The 20,375-nt window shown below is 44.8% G+C and overlaps 1 protein-coding gene across 1 annotated transcript in view; it reads left to right on the top strand.

Moving 5' to 3' along the window:
* The window catches only part of kcnd1 (potassium voltage-gated channel, Shal-related subfamily, member 1), a 39,512-nt gene that overhangs the window by 8,296 nt on the left and 10,841 nt on the right, over positions 1-20,375 (top strand). Inside the window, exons 3-4 of the mRNA XM_034590587.1 lie at positions 94-339; positions 3,219-3,931. Of these exons, the coding sequence (XP_034446478.1) occupies positions 94-339; positions 3,219-3,931 (959 nt within the window). The remainder of the gene's footprint in view (positions 1-93; positions 340-3,218; positions 3,932-20,375) is intronic.

Here is a 20,375-nt window from a genome sequence, read left to right as displayed (position 1 = left end):
TTGCTCGTTGATTTAAATTCAGCTCAGACTCTGAACTTGTCGCTGCGTGTTTCAAGTGAAGAATGTCTCCTCCGGTTCTCTTCTGTTTCTCAGACATGGAAGAACACTCTGGATCGTTATCCTGACACGCTGCTGGGCTCCTCGGAGAAAGAGTTTTTCTACAACGAAGACACGCAGGAGTTCTTCTTCGACAGGGACCCTGAAATGTTCCGACACATTCTGAACTTTTACCGCACTGGGAAGCTCCACTACCCCCGACACGAGTGCATCCAGGCCTTCGACGAGGAGCTGGCCTTCTACGGCATCGTGCCGGAGATCATCGGAGACTGCTGCATGGAGGTAACCCTGCACTTAGAGATGACACTGATGGACAGTGAAGCTGATTGACCGTCACTGATGATGTTAAGATGGTTGAGCTTTTAGTGACCTTGAAGAATCGTTTGTCCTGAAGTGAGCATCACAACATGTTTGTGTGTTATCGACCGACCCGCTCGGGGTCTGCCTGCAATGTACTTTTGTTCATGTTCTCCTTAAAATATGGATTTAGTTGCGTTTGACTCATTCTGACTAACAATCATAAAAACCTTATTTCAGTGAACTGTGTTTTATTAGGCGAATACAAATGCAGTTGCAGTGGAGTCTGTACTGATGAGGCGTCAGGAACAGTTGATTACAACGTGTGATTTCTTGGTGTTGGTGCTAAACATATTTTCCAGTCGACCCTGACGATGTGTAGATTTCACTCTGAAATATGTCTGAATATCAGAGCTGGATTCAGATCTCAACCCTCCAGCAAACAACAGGACTGACGCACGTGTGTCTGTAGATTTGGCTGCTCAGGGAATAGAGCAGGTCGTCCACTAACCAGAAGGTCGTGATTCAGCTTCCTCCAGCCGCATGACGAAGTGTCCGACACTGAATTTTAAATTCCTCTTGTTCCTCCAACATTTCTGCAACATATTCTTGATGATTCTGCCGCCATCCGGGGTTCAGAAGATGAGAAACAGAGCAGGAGCTTTGGATTTCTGTCTTTCTGAAGATTTGACGACTTAAATCTTCTCTCTGAGGAGCCACAGTTCGTGCAGGTGACTTCTTGTCCTGCTGTTCTTGTTCTGAATGGTTCAATTAGACTGTTTCTGTTCCTGACACAAGTTAAACAGTTTGTGGAACTTGGGAATTCGAGGTAGATTTAGATGCATGTTGATGAAATGGTAACAACATTAAACTAGAATCCGACACGCTGTGATTAGCGTGACTAGCGTGACTGCTGGTCCTTATTTAGCTTTTGTCTGGACGAACCGAAACGCCCACGTTTTCCTGCAGATTGGTTCTTATCCCAGCATGCACCACTTCCTAAGGTATTTTGTTATATATATGCCTGGAATGCTTCAGAATAAAAGCCCTCCATGCCTCATTTCTGCAGGACTTTTACTGTGAAGCAGCTGTGGACACATGTTGTTCGGCTGCTCTGGATGTCGGTGGATTAGACGCGGCAGCTTCCACTTGTACGAACCTCTGTTGCTCGGATCCTTCAGTCTTTTCATGCAGATTTTAAAATGTCTGCCTCGTTTGTCCTGTGCTCATGTGGGCTCTGTGACCTTTGACCTCAGATCTTTTCATAATGTTTGCTGTTTATGCGGCTGCAGAACTCATTAAGTCTCTCTTGAGAAGAGCATCATCAGCCAAATGACTTGTTGTGTTAGTCTAAGAACATTAATGGATCTGAGGGGGATTACTAACCAGCGCTGCTCCCGAACCCGCCGTTAAACTCCATCTCATTAACACAGCGCTGAGGATCCTCCTGAAACTCTGCAGCTCAACCACAATCTGATTTGGCTCTTTATTGCTCCTGAATTTGGCTTCGAACTCCTTCTTAAAGTAAGTGATTCCATTAAAGAGTCATAAACAAGTCATTTGTTCCGTCCTCACTCCCCGAACAGCAAACCACCTGCAGAGCTCTTTATATTTTAGATTTTTCATACGAACCTTGTGTGTGGAGGCTTTAACATCTTTATATCCTCATTTATATTAAAACGACTTGTCCAACGACTTGAATGAATGACTAGTCGTCCTTTACATCTTCATCAGGTTTGTTGGCAGCTTTCGTCAAATGAGATTCTAATTTCTGGATTTCTTTTTTTAACTCAGTCAACACCTCCCACACAGTTTCCCATTATTCCTCCTGTAATCTTACAGATCTGGATGTTTGTCTGCTGCTTTGACAAATTGGATTTGAATCCAAAACTGTTTGAGGACGACCTGTTTTTCCGGCTGCAGCCTGAGTTGACTCCTGTCCATAGCGTGTTAGCAGCGAGCAGTTATCCTTAATGAACCATGGGCTAATTACTTATTTAAAGATATATAAAGTGTTTATTGGTCTTGTCACTCTGCTGCTAATGAGATGATTCTGTTAACAAGGGAAAACATTTAACTCCATTCTGGGACATTTCTGCAGTTTATGACTCCGAGGTGAGAAAGGCTGTCGACTAAAATGTACCTCGCTCATCTCTTATGAAGTTAGCAGAAACAAAATGAAATGTGCAAACTCGCACGTTTTGCATTGACTACGTAGTGTGAGAACTGTCAATGTCATTAACCAGTTCAGTTCCTTTTCTAGCAGCTAACGTGCTAACAAAGCAGCTAATTTGGCTGATGGGCAAACGAAATATCAGCTAGCATCGAACAAGCTAATGTGGACATTCAGACGTCATATAGTTCAGAACATGAGCGAAAAACTGTTGTAAATCATCTGTTAGCAGGGCTAGCTAGCTTAAAACATCTGTATCAGCTGATTTGATACAAAGGAGCATTTAGCATCTAAGCAACAATTAGCATTTCATCTAAATACTGTGACTACACTGCACAAATTCATACTCACCCTCTTGTCGAGGGTTAAAAACAGAGGAAGTTAAACCCTGTGAGATTTGTGAATAAGGGCTATACAAATAAAATTTGATTGACAGACTTGTGAAGACTAAAATGTCATCCCACAAACTGCAGTTTAAACATCAGAGGAACTATAGCAATGTGGCTTTGGTGTCTACTTGAAAAACACTCAGGGCTAAAAACGATTCTTCAAATCTAATCTGCTCCCAACACAGAGATAAAGTGAGGTCATGTTTTTTCTACTTTTTACAAAACTAAAGACATAATGTAAACCAGTTGACGTTAGTCTCGACGCTAATCTCATCTTCCTCTCCCTCCCTCTCTCTGTGAAGGAATACAGAGACAGGAAAAAGGAGAACCAGGAGCGTCTGGCCGAGGACACGGAGGCCAACGAGGGGATGGACGCCCCCCTCCCTCCAGACAGCACCTCCAGGGAGCGTCTGTGGCGAGCCTTCGAGAACCCCCACACCTCCACCATGGCACTGGTCTTCTATTACGTCACCGGCTTCTTCATCGCCGTCTCCGTCATCGCCAACGTGGTGGAGACGGTCCCCTGCCGGCCTCCGAAGGGCAGCGTCAATGACCTTCCCTGCGGGGAGAAATACCAGCTGGCCTTCTTCTGCATGGACACGGCCTGCGTGCTCATCTTCACCTTCGAGTACCTGATGCGTCTGTTCGCCGCGCCCAGCCGCTGCAAGTTCATGCGCTCTGTGATGTCAGTGATCGACGTGGTGGCCATCATGCCCTACTACATCGGCCTGGTGATGCCCGAGAACGAGGACGTGAGCGGCGCCTTCGTCACCCTCAGGGTCTTCCGCGTCTTCCGGATCTTCAAGTTTTCCCGCCACTCGCAGGGTTTGAGGATTTTGGGCTACACGCTGAAGAGCTGCGCCTCCGAGCTCGGCTTCCTGCTCTTCTCCCTCACTATGGCCATCATCATCTTCGCCACCGTCATGTTCTACGCCGAGAAGGGCACCAAGGGCTCCACCTTCACCTCCATCCCGGCCTCCTTCTGGTACACCATCGTCACCATGACAACGCTGGGGTGAGTTAGCATCAGTTTAATGTTGTGTGTTCGCTGACTCTCTCTGATGATGTCTGACATTACACAGATTTATTTTTGCTCCTGATGACTGTACCGGCGTTAATACGATCGCCATGGCAACACGCGCGTGTGTTTGTGTGTTATCCTTCTGTTTCGTGTCGGGACACGGACATGTCATTATTATTGGTTATGGGGGAGAAATTTACTGCCTGTTTCCGCCATGAAAAGAGATGAAGTGCGAAAAATCAAGTGTGTGTTTATGTGCGTGTGTGTTTGTGTGTGTCTGTGTGTGCTTGTGTGTGTGTGCGTGTTTGTTTGCCTCCCACTCGTTGCTTCTCGAGTACGGTGGTGTATCTTCACCCTGCTGCCGCCCACACACTCGCTGCTGCCGTGTGGATGGTTGAGTGTGTGTGTGTGAGTCTGTTTGTGTGTGTGTGTGTGTGTGTGTGTGTGTGTGTGTGTGTGTGTGTGTGTGTGTGTGTGTGTGTGTGAGGTTGATGGCGTCTTCACCCTGCAGCTCTCCAGCACTGATCTATTATCTGCTGCTCAAAGAGCCTTTGGAAACATCAGAAATAGAGAGTGAGTCAGGAATCTGCCATAAGCACTGACCAATCCACCATACTGCTCTTTAACACACACACACACACACACACACACACACACACACACACACACACACACACACACACACACACACACACACACACACACACACTCACACCCACTCTATATGACTCTACACTCCTACCTGTCTGTGAATGAAGAGACAGGAGGAAACGTGAAAGGTGTGAATGAATGGAAGTGACTCAGTTAAACTGGTTAAAGGTCGTTAAAGTTATTCCACCGAACGAAGGAAGAGGTTTTTTACTTTTTGGAGTGCGCACCATGTGACCGACACATCCGACTGTAGGAGTGAAGTCTCTGACAGAAGCTGTAAAGTTTATCTTGAGCAGGATCCTGTTCCTTAAGCTGTGCAGGGTTCATTATGTTCCCAGTGTGGGGGTGAAGTGTTTAACACAGAGATCCTGCTGCCGTTAAGAAGACCCCTCATTATGCTGCCTTTTCTTTTCCAAGCCGAACCAGAATAACCACGTCACCGCGCCCCGTGTGCGGCGCTGGATAACGGGCTGGAATCAGACCTGTCAATCAACAGCATCGGCGTCATTCTGATAGACCGCCGCTGCTGGCTTAAAGACCAACGACTCACTACGAGGGTCCAGGGTCGAGTCAGAGTCAGGTTTCATGTCCTCTGCAGGTCGGGTTGGCTTCATGGACAAACTGCCCATTAGCCCATTAGCCACTTGCACTGGAGGCTTGAGAGTTTCAACTTTGGGACCAATTGCAAGAAAAACAATAGAAGGAGGGAAACAACTGAAAGCTGCATCAGATCCGGTTTAGGTAGAGTCTATAACGGGGTGATGTCCTAGCTGTGTTCTCACGTGGACATTATCTGGAGGTTTGACTCGGGGCTGCAGGAGAGACACTGGAGAATGTCCACAGCAACTGACTCAGACATTTGCGTCCTCACGTACAGATAATTATTAGATTATCCGGAGTCACAGAGCGGGGACGCTTCACGTCCACTTCACACTGAGACAGACTGAGACTCTCAGGACAGAGCAGGAGCAGGAACATGGATACTTCATGACAACCTGGTTCAGGTTCAGGTTTTTCGATGTTAGTCTTGATTTGATAGATCTGATGTTATTTATTTATTGAATGAATTAATGATGATAATAATGATAAGTTGCTCCAGGAAACCTCTGTCAGGACACTGTCTTTTATTGTGAAAGTCTCCTCTCGGTCCATTAGTTATCAGTGGGGAGAGGCAGACCTCTAAATGGATTCTTCAGACAGCAAAACACAGGCCAGGCTTTTACCTCCCCCATCCTCCCCCTTCCTCCCCCTTCTCACCTCTCCCTGCTCTCAGTTACTCTCTGTTTCCTTCTAGGGAGTGTCCCTCTGTGTCCTCACCTCTCCTCCTCCTCCTCCTCCTCCTCCTCCTCCTCCTCCGCTCCGACTATCACAACAGAACCAGCAGCTTTAAATCACCAAATAAAGGAACGTTTCATTTGCTGTCACAGATTTGTCGTCCCGGCGACTTCGATCTGTCCCTGGTCTCTGATCCGATTTTCAGAAAATGTCAGTAAATGATTCCACGAACGTTTCTGTTCCAGGAGAGGATTGATTTAATCGATTGGATTTGTGCTGATGACACAGATCCAGATGTGGAGAATCAGATAAAGAAGAAAAATCTTTATGTCTTTCATGTTTGTCTTGTGTAGATTTTAAGTGTCTCTCCCTGGAAATTCATACGACACAGTAACTAGATTGCTGAAGCTAAGTTTTGTAGCCGTGAGCGAAAACTCACACGTTTGTGACAGAAATGTCGTCTGAAGATACCTGTGGATTCAAAGTGTGTGTGTGTGTGTGTGTGTGTGTGTGTGTGTGTGTGTGTGTGTGTGTGTGTGTGTGTGTGTGTGTGTGTGAGACAGTCAAGGGTCAAGAGGGGAGGGGGGACGCGTCTGACTGGTGGACGTGGTTTATTTTCAACATGGATTTGGAGATGATGGCAGTTTTCCATATTCACACTCACAAGCGGTGGCTGCTGGTCGAGGGTTTTAACGTTTTGATGAATACAAATGTCACGATGTCGACACGTCCCAAACACTAGGTGGCGTTGTGAGCCGTTCTCAACCCACATTAAAGTGCTGTGTCTTCAAGTCTATTTGTGGATGTTTGAGTTGTTTAGCAGATGTTTTTAAAAAACTCTCTCCACCTGCACCTGTGAATTATTCAGGAAAGCTTGCTTCATCCTAGAGGCCGGTTGTCGGCTGCTTGGATGTTTTTAAGACGTGTGTCTCTGCTCTGAGCTCTTCACCTCCTTCTAGAGGAATAACAACTGAAACATTCATTTTAGCAAACGCACACAACACCTTTGTTAATATTCAGGTAAAAGTCCCTGTGGACGACTCAGAATCAGAAATACTTGTTCAACCTAGAATAGAAATATATACAGATCAAGAATTATAATAGGTAGAACCATGAATTAGAAGTATGTACAACTGTGCGTTATACTAGTTTTCCAGAGCTGGTGTATTGACACTTTGAGGGAGAAGTTATGAAGTCTGATGACCACAGGCAGAAGTGACTTCCTGTTGCTCTCTGGTGAACGTTGAGGAGCAGGATGCAGACGTCCAAGCCCGTAACCTGGATACCGTCCTCCAGCTCCACGCCCACATCCTCGCTGACCAATCAGATCGAGTCTGTTGTCGTCTTCTGTCCTGAACCTGCCGCTGACAAACACCCGGAGGTCGTTGAATTCCTCGACCTCAGCATCTCAGAGTTCCCTGCAGCGTCTCTCCTCCTCCACCTGATGCCTCCTGCGTCTGCTGCACTAGCCAAACGCCACGTTTTCTTAACGAGCGAGGAGATTGTTTAAGCTCTCGTCTCGACTCCATTTACACTGAGTCACTTCGTGCATCTGTGGCAGATCTGAAAGACGCTGAGTGTTAATGCATCCGGGAAGCGTTCAAGACAGATCTGAAAATCTAATATCCACTCACAGTTTGATTCCCTCGGTCCGTCTCCTCCGTCGTCGTGATTAACACAACTCACTGGTGTTTGTGTCGTTGGATGTTAAATACACACTGAACTCTGTTTATATCGACTAACCATCGTCTTCAGGTGTTTCTTCAGCTACCAAACATCTTCAAACAGCTTCAACATCTGGACGAGGACAGAATCAGATTAGCTTCAGAAATGCTTCTCTTATTCAGAGTATATCTACAAAAATGTATCTTGATTACGCAGAGATCTTGGAGGTGGTTAAGACGTCTGCGGTGCATTTAGACATGAACTTCCATGTGGTTAAACTCTGATTGTAATCTGATTACCAGAACACATTTGAATGCAGCTGTAAAGTATTCAAACGTGATCCGTCACGAACCTGGCGTTGAATTTTAAGATGTCCGTCTTGTTTTAACGAGGAGTTTTATTTTTGATGCAATGTTTTAAACGATGTTAACAGTGTCAAGAATTCACCAAATAAGATTTTGAGTAAAACCTGTTTCCCATCTGCTTCCTCTCCTCCTCCTCCTCCTCCTCCTCCTCCTCCTCCTCCTCCTCCTCCTCCTCCTCCTCCTCCTCCTCCTCCTCCTCCCCCCCACTCTGCTCCGATCTGCTCATTTGTTTCTCTTTGTTCATTTTGTTATCAATGTTTTTCATCACTCTGCTTTTATTGCTTTGCTCCTGTGTTTTATCACTGTGCAAATAAACTGGAAGTGGAATCATAAACCTATTGCAGCCGCTCCAGAAGCAATATATGTGAGTGGAAACACAATCTGCTGCAGCTGATTCAGAGTCTGCGTCCGCACTCCAGATAATTCCCTGCTTTTCCTTCAGGTGGTCCGATAACAACGAAACCTTTCAACTGGACAATTAATGCTTCATTTCACAGGAGAAATCTTTCATTGGTTCATTGATGAGCGGAAATTATCTCACGTGGACTTTCTCATAATGGACGCCTGGAAAACACAGATAGGGAATAAGACACATAATAAAGAGTCTGTGGTGCGGTTCCAAATAAATAAATAATTACAGACATAAAACATTAAACAGATACAGATCTAAAACATGGTCCAAACCCGAGGCCAGCGGTCGATTTCCCTCCTCCAGCGTAAAATACCTACACACCAAGTTAGAGTTACGACTCCGAGCAGCGGAGTCGGGGGTCGGGGATGAAGAAGCTGCAGAGCGTGAAGATACGAGCTGCTCTTCTCGGGAGCAGTAAAGTTGGATTTATCAGTTAACGTTCACAATATAGCTCACTGTTGTTTTTAACCTCAGATGGACGACGTTTCTCCGCTTCCTCCGAAAATTAAGCCAAAATGTTTCAGATACAAACGCTGCCATCTTTTAGTGATGACGTTTTTAGTTCGGTCCATGTCTGCTAACATGGAGGAGGTTTACGACCTTCACTTTGAGCAGCCGTCACGTTGTACAGTTTTATAATCTGTGGTTTCAACCAGCAGGAGGAAATGGTGCGTGTCTGTGGCGACTATTTTCACAAGTAGATTAATGCTCGTTTGCCAGATGAGTTGAACTTCGTCAAAAGAGGCTCGTTGCAGTTTTTGCAACATTCTTGTCAACGAAGACACTGATCACCATGTGTGCAGTGAAGCATGCTGGGAAAACAGAGGTTGTGCTCAGATGCAGGGACGTGATTCCTCAGACAGAAAATCAGCATCAACACTTTTTCTTTTGTTTTCTTCCCACAGCGACTTCGTGCAGCCGACCAAAAAGAACATAAAAAGAGGACGAGTGGTTGACACAGTTTTACACCAATTTGTTTATAGTGTTTGACATATTTAAACAATTAGAAGAACATTTTTTATGAATCATTAATTCAAACGTGACTCTTTGGACCTTTATGTGGTTTATGTAAAACTCACAGGAGTATATAGGAGCAGCTTTAGTGTCTGGTCTGTGTCCTCTGGCTGCTGCAGAGCACTTTAACATCAACATTATTTATAAGAACAAGAGGGGAAGCAGCCGCTTCCTCTGAGGAACAGGATATATATGAGTCTGAGAGCGGGCGCAGCCGACGGCCTGATAAAACAGCCTGGGTGGAATTATGAAGCATCTCAACGCACGGACACGCTGTTGGTGTTTTAATAGAGACGGAGCGAGGGGGGGAGGAAGAGGAGCGAGAGAAAAAACAAATCAAAAAATGAAATTAAAGACAGATTGTTTTCACGCTGCTCCTCCATTTCCTGTCAGAAAACTCCCACCTCTCGCTGACCGGGACACAAAATGGCCGCTGTGGTCGTCCTCCGGGTCCTGGAGGTCAATAGATGAGTTGTCTAAAGTTATCCACTGGTCAAAAAACACCAACATCTGGCTTTTGTCCGCAATGGGAATGTAAACAATCATCATTCACTCCTCGGTCCAATTGACTCTGCGGCAGATTCAGGTTTTTATCGGCTCTGGTTCTGGTCGGCAGCGATGGAAACGAAGGTGAACGCGCTAATAAGACAGAGAAGTGAGAGAGAACAGTTTCCAGCCGTTCATGATGATTCTGCATAACAAACCATCTGAGGCATCACGTTCTTCTTTTAGGCAAAAACCTCAAGACGACAAGTTTACGTTCAAGTAACCATGACCTCTAGTGGCTGTAGTGAGCGTGACACAGGCAAAGGAGGAAGTTGCTGATGTATCAGTGATGTTTCTCCTGTCGCCGTGAGGAAGATAATTCAGCTGAGGAGATGGAGACGATTGAATAAAGTGTGTGTGAATTTAAAAAGACAAACTTCGTTTTCCGTTCATTAGAAAATCAATGAATCAATCTCCCTCTGTGTCTGTTAATGTGGACGAGCTGGAAGTGAACCAGGTCACTTCACCTCAGGGTGGTGACGGAGGGGAGGTCGGGCTGGGGGGGGGGGGGGGGGGGGGGGCTCATCAGGTTGGGGTTTTGCTGATCTATGCGAACGTCTCTTCATCCTCTCCTCCTCCTCCTCCTCGGCTGTAATGGAGAGAACTCCACCACAGACCCATAATGGCAGAAATCAGCGGCTGTCTCCCTCGGCCGGACGGAGCTTCTTAGGACCACAGTGTAAAAAAAACATCAATACTGAGCGATCGATCGGGTCCTGGCAGCGCCGCCGTAATGACTCTGTGATCGGTTCTGCTGGAGATCTCTGCAGGAGGTCTGTCAAACAGGTCGACAAATGATCAATAACGGTCATTTCTGTATATTTCAAGTTACATATAAATTACTGAGTTACAATGCACGAAGACAAATAAGACCTGATACTCTACGATAACTGTTGATGATGTGACGAGAACACGTGACAAGAAAATAAAAGAATTTGAACGAACCTTTAAATTCAATAAATGAAAGTATATTTTTCAGCTTTTATTGCATCTTTGACCGATGATCACTTCAAGCATCTTTTTAGGAAAAGTTCTATAAATTATTAAAGGAAATATATTGTTTTATATTCAGGTGAATCATTTTTAATAGTGTTATTACTGTAAAGGGTTCACATGCTCTAAACACATGACGTTCCTCAGACTGTCCACTGCTGCAGCTCCTCTGTTCAGCCTCTGTCTGAAACCCTCAGCTCCTGTCTCTTTAAGACCCCCCCCCCCCGCCGAACTTTACTGACTCCGTCTCACTCTGACGTGAACTCCACAGAACAAAAAGACCTTAAATCAAAAGGTCGCTCACTGAGTTCCTTCTTCTCCCGAGGCATGATGGGAACGTGAGTCCAGACATATGCTCTGTGCGTGTGTTGTGTAACAGGTCACTCTCGTATAATGTAGGACTATGACATTTAAAACAGCCCAGGTCACTATGCAACTATTTAATTATCACGTTACACTGATAACGACTAATTCAGACATTAGAGTAGAGTCCAACCTGAATCCAGTGAGTGAATCTTTAAAACTCTGTTGACGGCTGGAGACAGAACCGCAGATCAGTGAGTGAATGAAGCTTTAAAACTCATCAGGCTCTTCGGTGGAATCATCAGTCATCAGATGTTTTTCTGAAATGACTTGTGCAGGTTCGGACCCTCGACTGTAAACTGGAGAATCTCCTGAGCAGACATCAGGATTTACTGAAGGGATGAAACACTGTGAATCTTTCTGAACTCGTCTTTGTCCACTTCCTCTGCGATGCAACTTCACGACATCATTTTTAAAGTCTGTCCTGACTCTGCCTCCTTTTGCCCACAAGCAAGGCAGCACGTCTTCAAACTCAGCAGCGTGACGGTGACAAAATCTGAAGTCTCACACACACACACAAACACAGACACTGATGCCCTTCGAACAAGCACTACCAGGAACTTATTGCAAAATGTAATTAAGGATTTTATTCTTTACTTTTACCCCTGAGACACACACACACTCACACTAGCACACACACACACTCACACTAGCACACACACACACACACACACACACACACACACACACACACACACACACACACACACACACACACACACACACACACACACACACACACACACACATCATTCAGTGTCCTTCAACATGCCAACAAAGTAATTTATCTTGTGTGATTAGGAAATCCTTGTTTCAGACACAAAGCCCCCGACACACACACACACACACACACACACACACACACACACACACACACACACACACACACACACACACACACACACACACTAACACACTAACACCAATATACCTGCTGATTGGAGCGGTTACCGTGGTTACACGTGTGGTTTTTGGACTTTATAATAACATTAAAGTTCACGTGTCAGATTTTGGGACAGATTGAATGTAACACATGCCACAGAGATAGTGTGTGTGTGTGTGTGTGTGTGTGTGTGTGTGTGTGTGTGTGTGTGTGTGTGTGTGTGTGTGTGTGTGTGTGTGTGTGTGTGTGTGTGTGTGTGTGTGTGTGTCTGATGAGTCGCAGGTTCAGCTCTAAAATTTAAAAGACGTCCTCACCTGGAATTTGTTCGTATCAAACTCTCGCCTCCTGGGATTTAAATGGCGTCTGTGAAATTCTTGTAAGCTGCTCGGCTCGTGTGATTCATTAAGTTTCTTCTTATTGTGGTTGGACCTGGGTTCAGCTTCCAGACTTTTATTGTGAAAAGGTCTTTTTACTTTTATTAACATTTTATTTTTATTTTACTTCTATCAGATTTAATTTGGATTCAGGGGGATTTCCACTGTCTGAGGACGTCTCTGCAACCAGGATCAAAACCGATCAAAACTCATCCGGCATCATTTACTTCACCTCAGTATGAAGGGATGCAGTCACGTTGTGCTCCTCAGTGTCTGATTTAGTTAAGACTGAACTTTCTTAAGTTCCACTCAGTGAATAATTGATGCTGTGTTGAAGTCACATGACTCAAACGTCACTTGAGCTTCCTGCTGCAGAAAAGAGGAAACATGGCGGCAGACGAAAACATCGTCGGTCGGTCGAACGTTCTTCTTCCTGCAGATGATGCAGATTCTCTTCTCCGTCATCTCCTGGTTTTCTTCTGACCCTCCCTCTCTCCATCCCTCTCCATCCCTCTCTCTCTCTCTCTCTCTCTCTCTCTCTCTCTCTCTCTCTCTCTCTCTCTGTCTCTCTCTCCTGACCCTAATTGATGCAGCTGCTGTGGCCGAGCGAGCCCCAGATAAACAGAAAACAGATAAAAAAAAGAGGGAGAGACAGAGAGAAGGAGGAGAGAACTTCTCTCATCAATTATTTCCTCTCAGTGTCTGAGTGCAACATCTTCTTCCTCCTCCTACGTCTCCTCCCTCTTGTTCAGTTTTTCCTCCTCCTCTATCTCTCCCTCATCCTCGTTCATCTACTCCTCCTCTACTTTCTTCATCTTCTCCTCCTCCTTACAGTCCTTCTCACGCCCTCTTTTCTTTCTTTCCTCTCATCCTCCTAATCCTATCTATCCTCGTCCTGACTATCCTCGACTCTCCTCGACTCTCCTCGACTCTCCTCTCCTCTCTCTTTCTGTTCCTCTTTTCACTCACCAGTTTCCTCTCCTCTTTTGTCCTCCCACCTTCCATTTCTCCTCATCATCCCATCTCTTGAGCATCAGTTTCTTCATCTCCTCCTGTTTCATCTGTTCTTTTCTCCTCCTCCATCCTTTCCTCTGTCCCTCTCCTGTTGACCTCGTCCTTTCCTCCATCTTTCTTCTCCTCTGTTTCAGGGTAGGGTTCATTTCTCCTTTTGTTCTCTTCTCACCTCCCTCTGTTTCCTCCTCCCTAATCACTACTTTCCTCACCCAAGTTTTTTCTCTCCTCACCCTCTCGTACGTCACTTTCCTCTTTCTCCTCATTCGTGTCTCAGTTCGTTCCTTCTTGTCCTCTCTTGCCGACCTTCAATTTCTATCTTTCATTCCTCTCCTCTTTCCCATCTTCTAGTTGTATTACCTTCTTTTCTTCATGCCCCTCCTCCCCCACCTATATCCTCTCCTGTCTTTCTTTTTGCCTTTATTAGGTTTCATTTAATCCTCTTTTCTCATCTCTTCTTTCATCCTTCCCTTTGTCCCTCACTATCATCACTCCGTTTTACTCCCCCATGATCTCCCTTTCTCTCAGTCCGTCTCCTCTCCCTCCCTCCATCTCCTCTCCCTCCTTTCTTTACTCTCCTCCTTCTGTTCCACCTCTTGCCTTCTTCACGTGAGACTTTCTGAAACATTTAAAACACATCATGTGATATTTAAACACAGACTGTGTTTGTGTGTGTGTGTGTGTGTGTGCATGTGTGTGTGTGTGTCTGTGTGTGTGTGTGCATGTGTGTGCATGTGCGTGTGTGTGGTAAAAATAAACACAGATACGTGGATTATGCAGAATGAACAAATAAATCACATTAGAGACGCAGTGAAACAACGTGAGCTCCTCGCAGCAACAAACTGAGACGAGTTAATAACAAAGCGAGGGGGGTGGGGGGGGGTGGGGGGGTTATAATGGAGAGAGCGTGGGAGACGTAAATACAGGAGAAAAAACAAGAGGGCTGAAAATGGGAAGAACGAGGCGTAGAAATAGAGAGAACACAGCGAGAGAGAGAGAGAGAGAGAGAGAGAGAGAGAGGCAGACTTACCGTGGAAAGACAAAGGAGAGAGAGAGAGAGAGAGAGAGAGATGGACGAGCTGCCCGAGGGTGAGATGTTTTAACGTCGTTAAAATCGGATTCTCTAAGTTTCTGTTCACACAACTTTCAACGTGAAGGCTTTAGTCTATAATTATTATCTTGTATATAATCACGTACAACAGATCTCGTGAGGTAAAGCATAGAATTAATTTACGTTCAAGTGACAGCGCCATCTAGTGGCCACGCCCCTTTTGACTGATTCCTGTCTGGCGCATGAATTAATCAAAAATCAAAGAAGACGTTAAATTAATGTTTGTCAAAAACTGTTTCTGGTCGTTGTTATCACTGATGTTTGTTCATGTTTCTGATCAGTTTGGTTTTAATCAGTTATTTGATGATGACACACCATGATTGACAGCTGAGACTGACTCATGATTGGTCAAGCGTGTGTATGGGCGGGACCTTGATAACACGGTGACACTCCAGGATCACTACTGATATTTCCGCTTCACTTTTGGATGATGGGAGGAAGTGGAAGTCTATGTTGGAAACCAGTAGAACTAAACTTTTCAATAATAGAAAACAAATGTTTCTCACTTTAGAATTTATTTTCAAACTCCTCGGTAACACGAGCAGAGGAAACATGCTTCATACACATGATGAACCAGAGAGACATTAATGGTCTGTGTGTGTGTGTGTCTGTGTGTGTGTGTGTGTGTGTCTGTGTGTGTGTGGAGGGGTGGGACGCTTTAAACATTAATATGGGGTTTAACTCCTTGTGGCCAGAAATAGAAACGAGGAGGAGAGAAGACAAAGAGGAGGAGGAGAAAATAGAAAACAGCTGAGAGGAAAAAGGATGAGAAGCTGCAGAAACCCCGTCGCTCCTTCATGTGTCTCATGTTTATTTTTTAATATTATCTATAGATGATATGTTCTTTATATCTTTCGTTCATTATTTTAAGTCCAAAATACATTTTAACAATCGGATGGACGCAGTCGAGTGTGTTTACTTTGTGTGAGAGAACACAGCTGCTTATGAGGTGTGTAGTTCTGAGGTGTGTAGATGTTGTTGCATGGAGCAAACTCATCGTGCTGAAATCCATCCATCCATCCATCCATCCATCCATCCATCCATCCATCCATCCATCCATCTATCCATCCATCCATCCATCCATCCATCCATCCATCCATTGTCTTCCGTGTTTCCGTGCTTTGGTCGGGGGGGGGGGGGGGGGGGGGGTATCCCAGATGTCCCGAGCCAGGCTTTCCAGCTCTTCCTGGGGGAAGCTGAGGCGTTCACAGGCCTGATGGGATATGTAGTCTCTCCTGAGAGTTGTGGGTCTACCCCTGCGTCTCCTCTCGCTGGAGGAGCAGCGGTTCACCTCCTCACATTGTATCTAAAGCTGAGCCCACTCGACGGAGAACTACTCCCTTTGGCCGGTTGTATTCATAAGCTCGTGCTTTCGGTGGCTCCCCACAGCTCATGAACATAGTAGATGGTCTGTGTTTATTTGGCGCTTTTCCAGTTTTGGTGACAGATCGTTTTTGCCATTCACCGACTGACGCACACATTCAAGGACAAGAACAAGAAAGAAATTCAGTTCATTATTAATTTTAAGATATTTATTTGATTCTAGTTGAGTCAGCCGAGAGTTCATTAGGTTTTTTCATGCTCCATTTTATGTTTCATGAACAGGTGGACAAGTTTGACCCAGTACACACATTTTGAGCATGGTGTGTGTGTGTGTGTGTGTGTGTGTGTGTGTGTGTGTGTGTGTGTGTGTGTGTGTGTGTGTGTGTGTGTGTGTGTGTGTGTGTGTGTGTGTGTGTGTGTGTGTGTGTTATTTTGGGAACGGTCTGCCTCAGAATTTTATATTCAGAGTGTTTGGAGTCTAATATTAGCGCCGCACATTGATTCTGGGTTTATATTTATATTCCAGGTTTGATTCTCTATGTGGCTCAGAGGAATCAAACCTCCAGGATTCTGCTGTGTCACAGGGAGGAGCCTGGAACGGGACACAGTTTTGTACACTGTTGTCAGACTCATTTTAAATCCAGCTAGTGTCCAGAGTCACGTGAATGCTGAGAACACGGGATCGTAACAGAGGTTTTTGGCAGCTGGTTTGCTGACATGCACCAGGGCGTGTGGGTGTTGGAGGTTTGTGGTAGCAAACCTCCTCAAGTCCATTACCATCCCTCATGTTTTATTCACACTCATTTGTTGTATTTGCTCCACACTTACCTCCTGTTTGTGCGCTGACTCTTCATCACAATTAGTGCGGTGTCATCAGCGTATGTGGTAATGCTGTTTGTCTGTAGCCAGTGTGGGTCAGCAGTGTGCAGAGCAAACACACATGAAGGTTACCAGAGTTCACACTGAAGAAGGAGACGTGGCTGAAAGTTCAAAACTCTAGAGCACAATAGAAAGTCTCTGCTCATCCCTTTCTCCTTTTACGTCCTTTTAACGATACAATCAAAACCCAGCAGCCGGATGAGGAGTCAGACAACGAGGAACCAGAGAAATTGCAGATTGGTGACAACAAATTGTCTTTAGACAGAGTTGCCAACTAATGTGTAACCAGAAGCAGACACACAAATTGCAGACAAACTGGTGTCAGCATTTATAACGGAACCATGGTTCAGTTTGATCCAGACCCAGACCTCCTCTTCTGGTCGGACTAAATGTTGGTCCGTCGGTCTGGACCGTGTCTAAGGAACCGTTCACACCTGATATTTAGGTTCTAAAGGTCTGAACAAGGTGTGAAAGACGTCCTTTAATGGTAATAAACCAGACTCCTCTGACCTTAGTCTGCCGTTGTGTCAGCGATGCCTGGTCAAGCTTCTGTTTATCTGTGAAACACTCAGAGAAACTACAGTCGCACTGATGATGAACTTTACTTCCTGTAATTAGATCAAACTACGATTTCAATGATCCATTTATGAGCTGAGGAGGTTTTTTAATGTGACGTCACAGCCTTCATCTTTCAGTCCTGAGAGTTTGAGCCTGTTTGTCTGCAGCTTTAAATAACAACTGATCTGCTCTGAAGCTGGAAATAGACTCAGTGTGACTCTGACTTTCATTTTATTTCTATTTTCCTGTATTCCTCTTAAACTCATTCGCCCGTGTCGTACATTCACTTCTTCTCCTTTCAATCAATTCCAAGTTTGATTGGAGTTTGTTTTACACACTCGACCAATCATGAGTCAGTCTCAGCTGTCAATCATCACAACCCGTTTCTTTATCATCAACTAACTAGTTAAAACCAAACTGATCAGAAACATGAACCCTTGAACAAACATCAGTGTAAGAACGACCTGAAATGACAGAAACCATCTTTGACAAACATTTATTTAACGTCTATCTATTATTTGTAGTTTGGTCCATGTTCCATCTGTCAACATGGAGAAGGCGGGGCTTATGACCTACACTGCAGCCAGCCACTAGGGGGTGATAGAGACACTTTGGCTTCACTTCTTGGGAGCAGTCAGGTCGTCCATCTTTATTTACAGTTTATGTGAAAAACTAAATGTTGAACAAAAAACAGGATTAAATTTATGATTCTACTGAATCAGTTCTAATCTTCTTTTCTCTGTTAAGGATTTTGAAGAGATTTTTTTTCCTTTAGATACATTTTGGGATTAAAACAGATTAAATTTTCAATTTATTCATAAGAACACAAGCACAAAAACAAGAAGTCGCTCAGTTCTGTTCATCATGTGACAACTCGCTGTTTTTAAAGTGTCAGCGAGCGAGTGGTGGTTTCACTCCTCAGCCGTGTGACCTTCGGAATGTTTGACCTGAACTGTCCCTTCAAGAAATGAGACGGAGAGAACGATGTGAGAGGGAGGAGGGTGAAAGAAAAAACAAAAACAAAACAAGGGATGAAGTACGTGGAGGAGAAACGAGACAGAGGCTTGGATTCACTCGGATCTCCTTCACCAGCGGGGGAGAAAACATGGAACAACCATCCCTCCTCCTGCAACTTTCATCATCCCTCCATCAATTAAACATGGCCGTGGATTACGCTTGGGGAGGAGAAAGAAAGATGTGACGGGGAGAGAGGGTTCAGGAGGAGGAGGGGAGGCAGAATAGGTGAGAGGAGGAGGAGGAGGAGGAGGAGGAGGAGGAGGAGGAGGAGGGAGGCTTTTAGCAGCCGGCTGTAACCCAGAATAGAAGTTTTCAAAGAGGAAAAACCAACTGAGCTGATGATCGGAGTCGAGCGGTCGATACGTCGTCCTTGAGAAGAACGATTCAAACAGTCTGAGGCAGAGGAGGAGCCTCACGTGGAGGAAGATCACGTTTCTCCTCATCCTCCGTCCACACACGCTGATTCATGACAACATTATTTTTACATTTAGTTAGATTTGATAAAAACACACAGAGAAATAATAAAAACACGGTTCTTTGTGTCTTCGTGTCGTCTTTAGATTCGTCTCACGTCTGTGTTCAGACTCAAGTTAATTCAGTTTTATTTGTATAGCGTCAAATCACAACGTACATTATCTCAAGGCACTTTACATAATGAGGTAGAGACTTTACAATATTAACACATGAGACACGTATAAGACATATAAGACTATTTATATAGAAAACTTTATACAGCTTATATAGTCTAACATTGTTGATAGCTTCATAAACTGTAAATAAACTATCTATAAAACTGAATATTAAGGTATGAATAAAACTCTACTTAGCTATACATATAACTGTATATAAAATATATACAAAAACTATATGAACCTGTATATAACCTATAGTTGAACGCAGCTTCACCTGTAGCAGCTACAACAAGCAGTCAACACCCTGTTGCTTGATGTTTATATATAAATATATATCTGTCAGATCCAACCAGTACTTTTACTTAAATACTTTAACTGCTTTTACTTATGTACAAAATTATGCAGTACTTTTTCATACATTTTTTAAAAATTGTAATGAAGTACTTTTACATGCCTGTATTGGTACTTTTACTCAAGTAAAGTCTCTGATGAGTTCATGGTCAGTTCGAGGTTCTGCTTCACCTGAGACTGTTTAACTGAGTGTGTGTCTGTGTGACGGCTGGTTGGTGCTGTTGTGTTGTTGTGTTGTCGTGTTGTTGTGTTGTCGTGTTGTTGTGTTGTGTTTGAGCAGGAGATCTTGATCTCGCTGGAGTTTGTAAATAAATAAAAGTGAAGAAGAAGAATCAGGAGACGTTGACGCTGCAGTCTTTTCTTCTTCAGTCTCGACTCAGCGACTCTGTTTCTTCGTCTCTGCGATCGGAGGAATCACCCGCCTGTTTAATTGTCCTTCCTGTTTTCCTCTAAACTAATTACCATTGGCTCTCTGTCCCCTCTATCAGATTCTGATTGGCTTGCTGGCCTATTACAGGTGGGTGATAAGGATCAGTGCATGCCTGCGTTCGATTGGCTGACCTGGCACTAATGGATTCCTATCTGCCCCAATCGGGGCGCAGCAGACGACCGTCTCTTTCTGTTTGCCCTTGTGGTTTTCTGCTTTCAGACACTTTTGTGTTCTGTTAAATTCAGACTTGTGTCTCTGCCCCGTTGTCTCCGTCGTCTCCATCGTCTCCGTCGTCTCCGTCGTCTCCGTCGCTCTGGATCTTTGTTTCTCTTCACCTCTGTCTTCCTCCGTCCTGTCGTCTTCTCGGTATCGTCGCTCGGCGCAGGATGACATAATCCTGACCATGAAATATTTAACGTACTGAGAGAGCGTCTCAGAATAACCGGGCTGACCCGGGCCTCCCGAGAGTTTCCCCCTTTTGTAAAACCTTTATTTATCACGACGGTTGACTCCAGCTCTGAGGGGTGGGGGGGTGTTGATCTGGTGGGTCAGGTGCCTTGCTCAGAGGCTCTGTCAGCAGGTTTA

This window comes from Hippoglossus hippoglossus, chromosome 7 (assembly GCF_009819705.1).
Source record: "Hippoglossus hippoglossus isolate fHipHip1 chromosome 7, fHipHip1.pri, whole genome shotgun sequence".
In the NCBI taxonomy this organism is placed as follows: domain Eukaryota; kingdom Metazoa; phylum Chordata; class Actinopteri; order Pleuronectiformes; family Pleuronectidae; genus Hippoglossus; species Hippoglossus hippoglossus.
The sequence above is the reverse complement of the archived record's forward strand: the minus strand, read 5'-3'. Positions and strand labels throughout refer to the sequence as shown.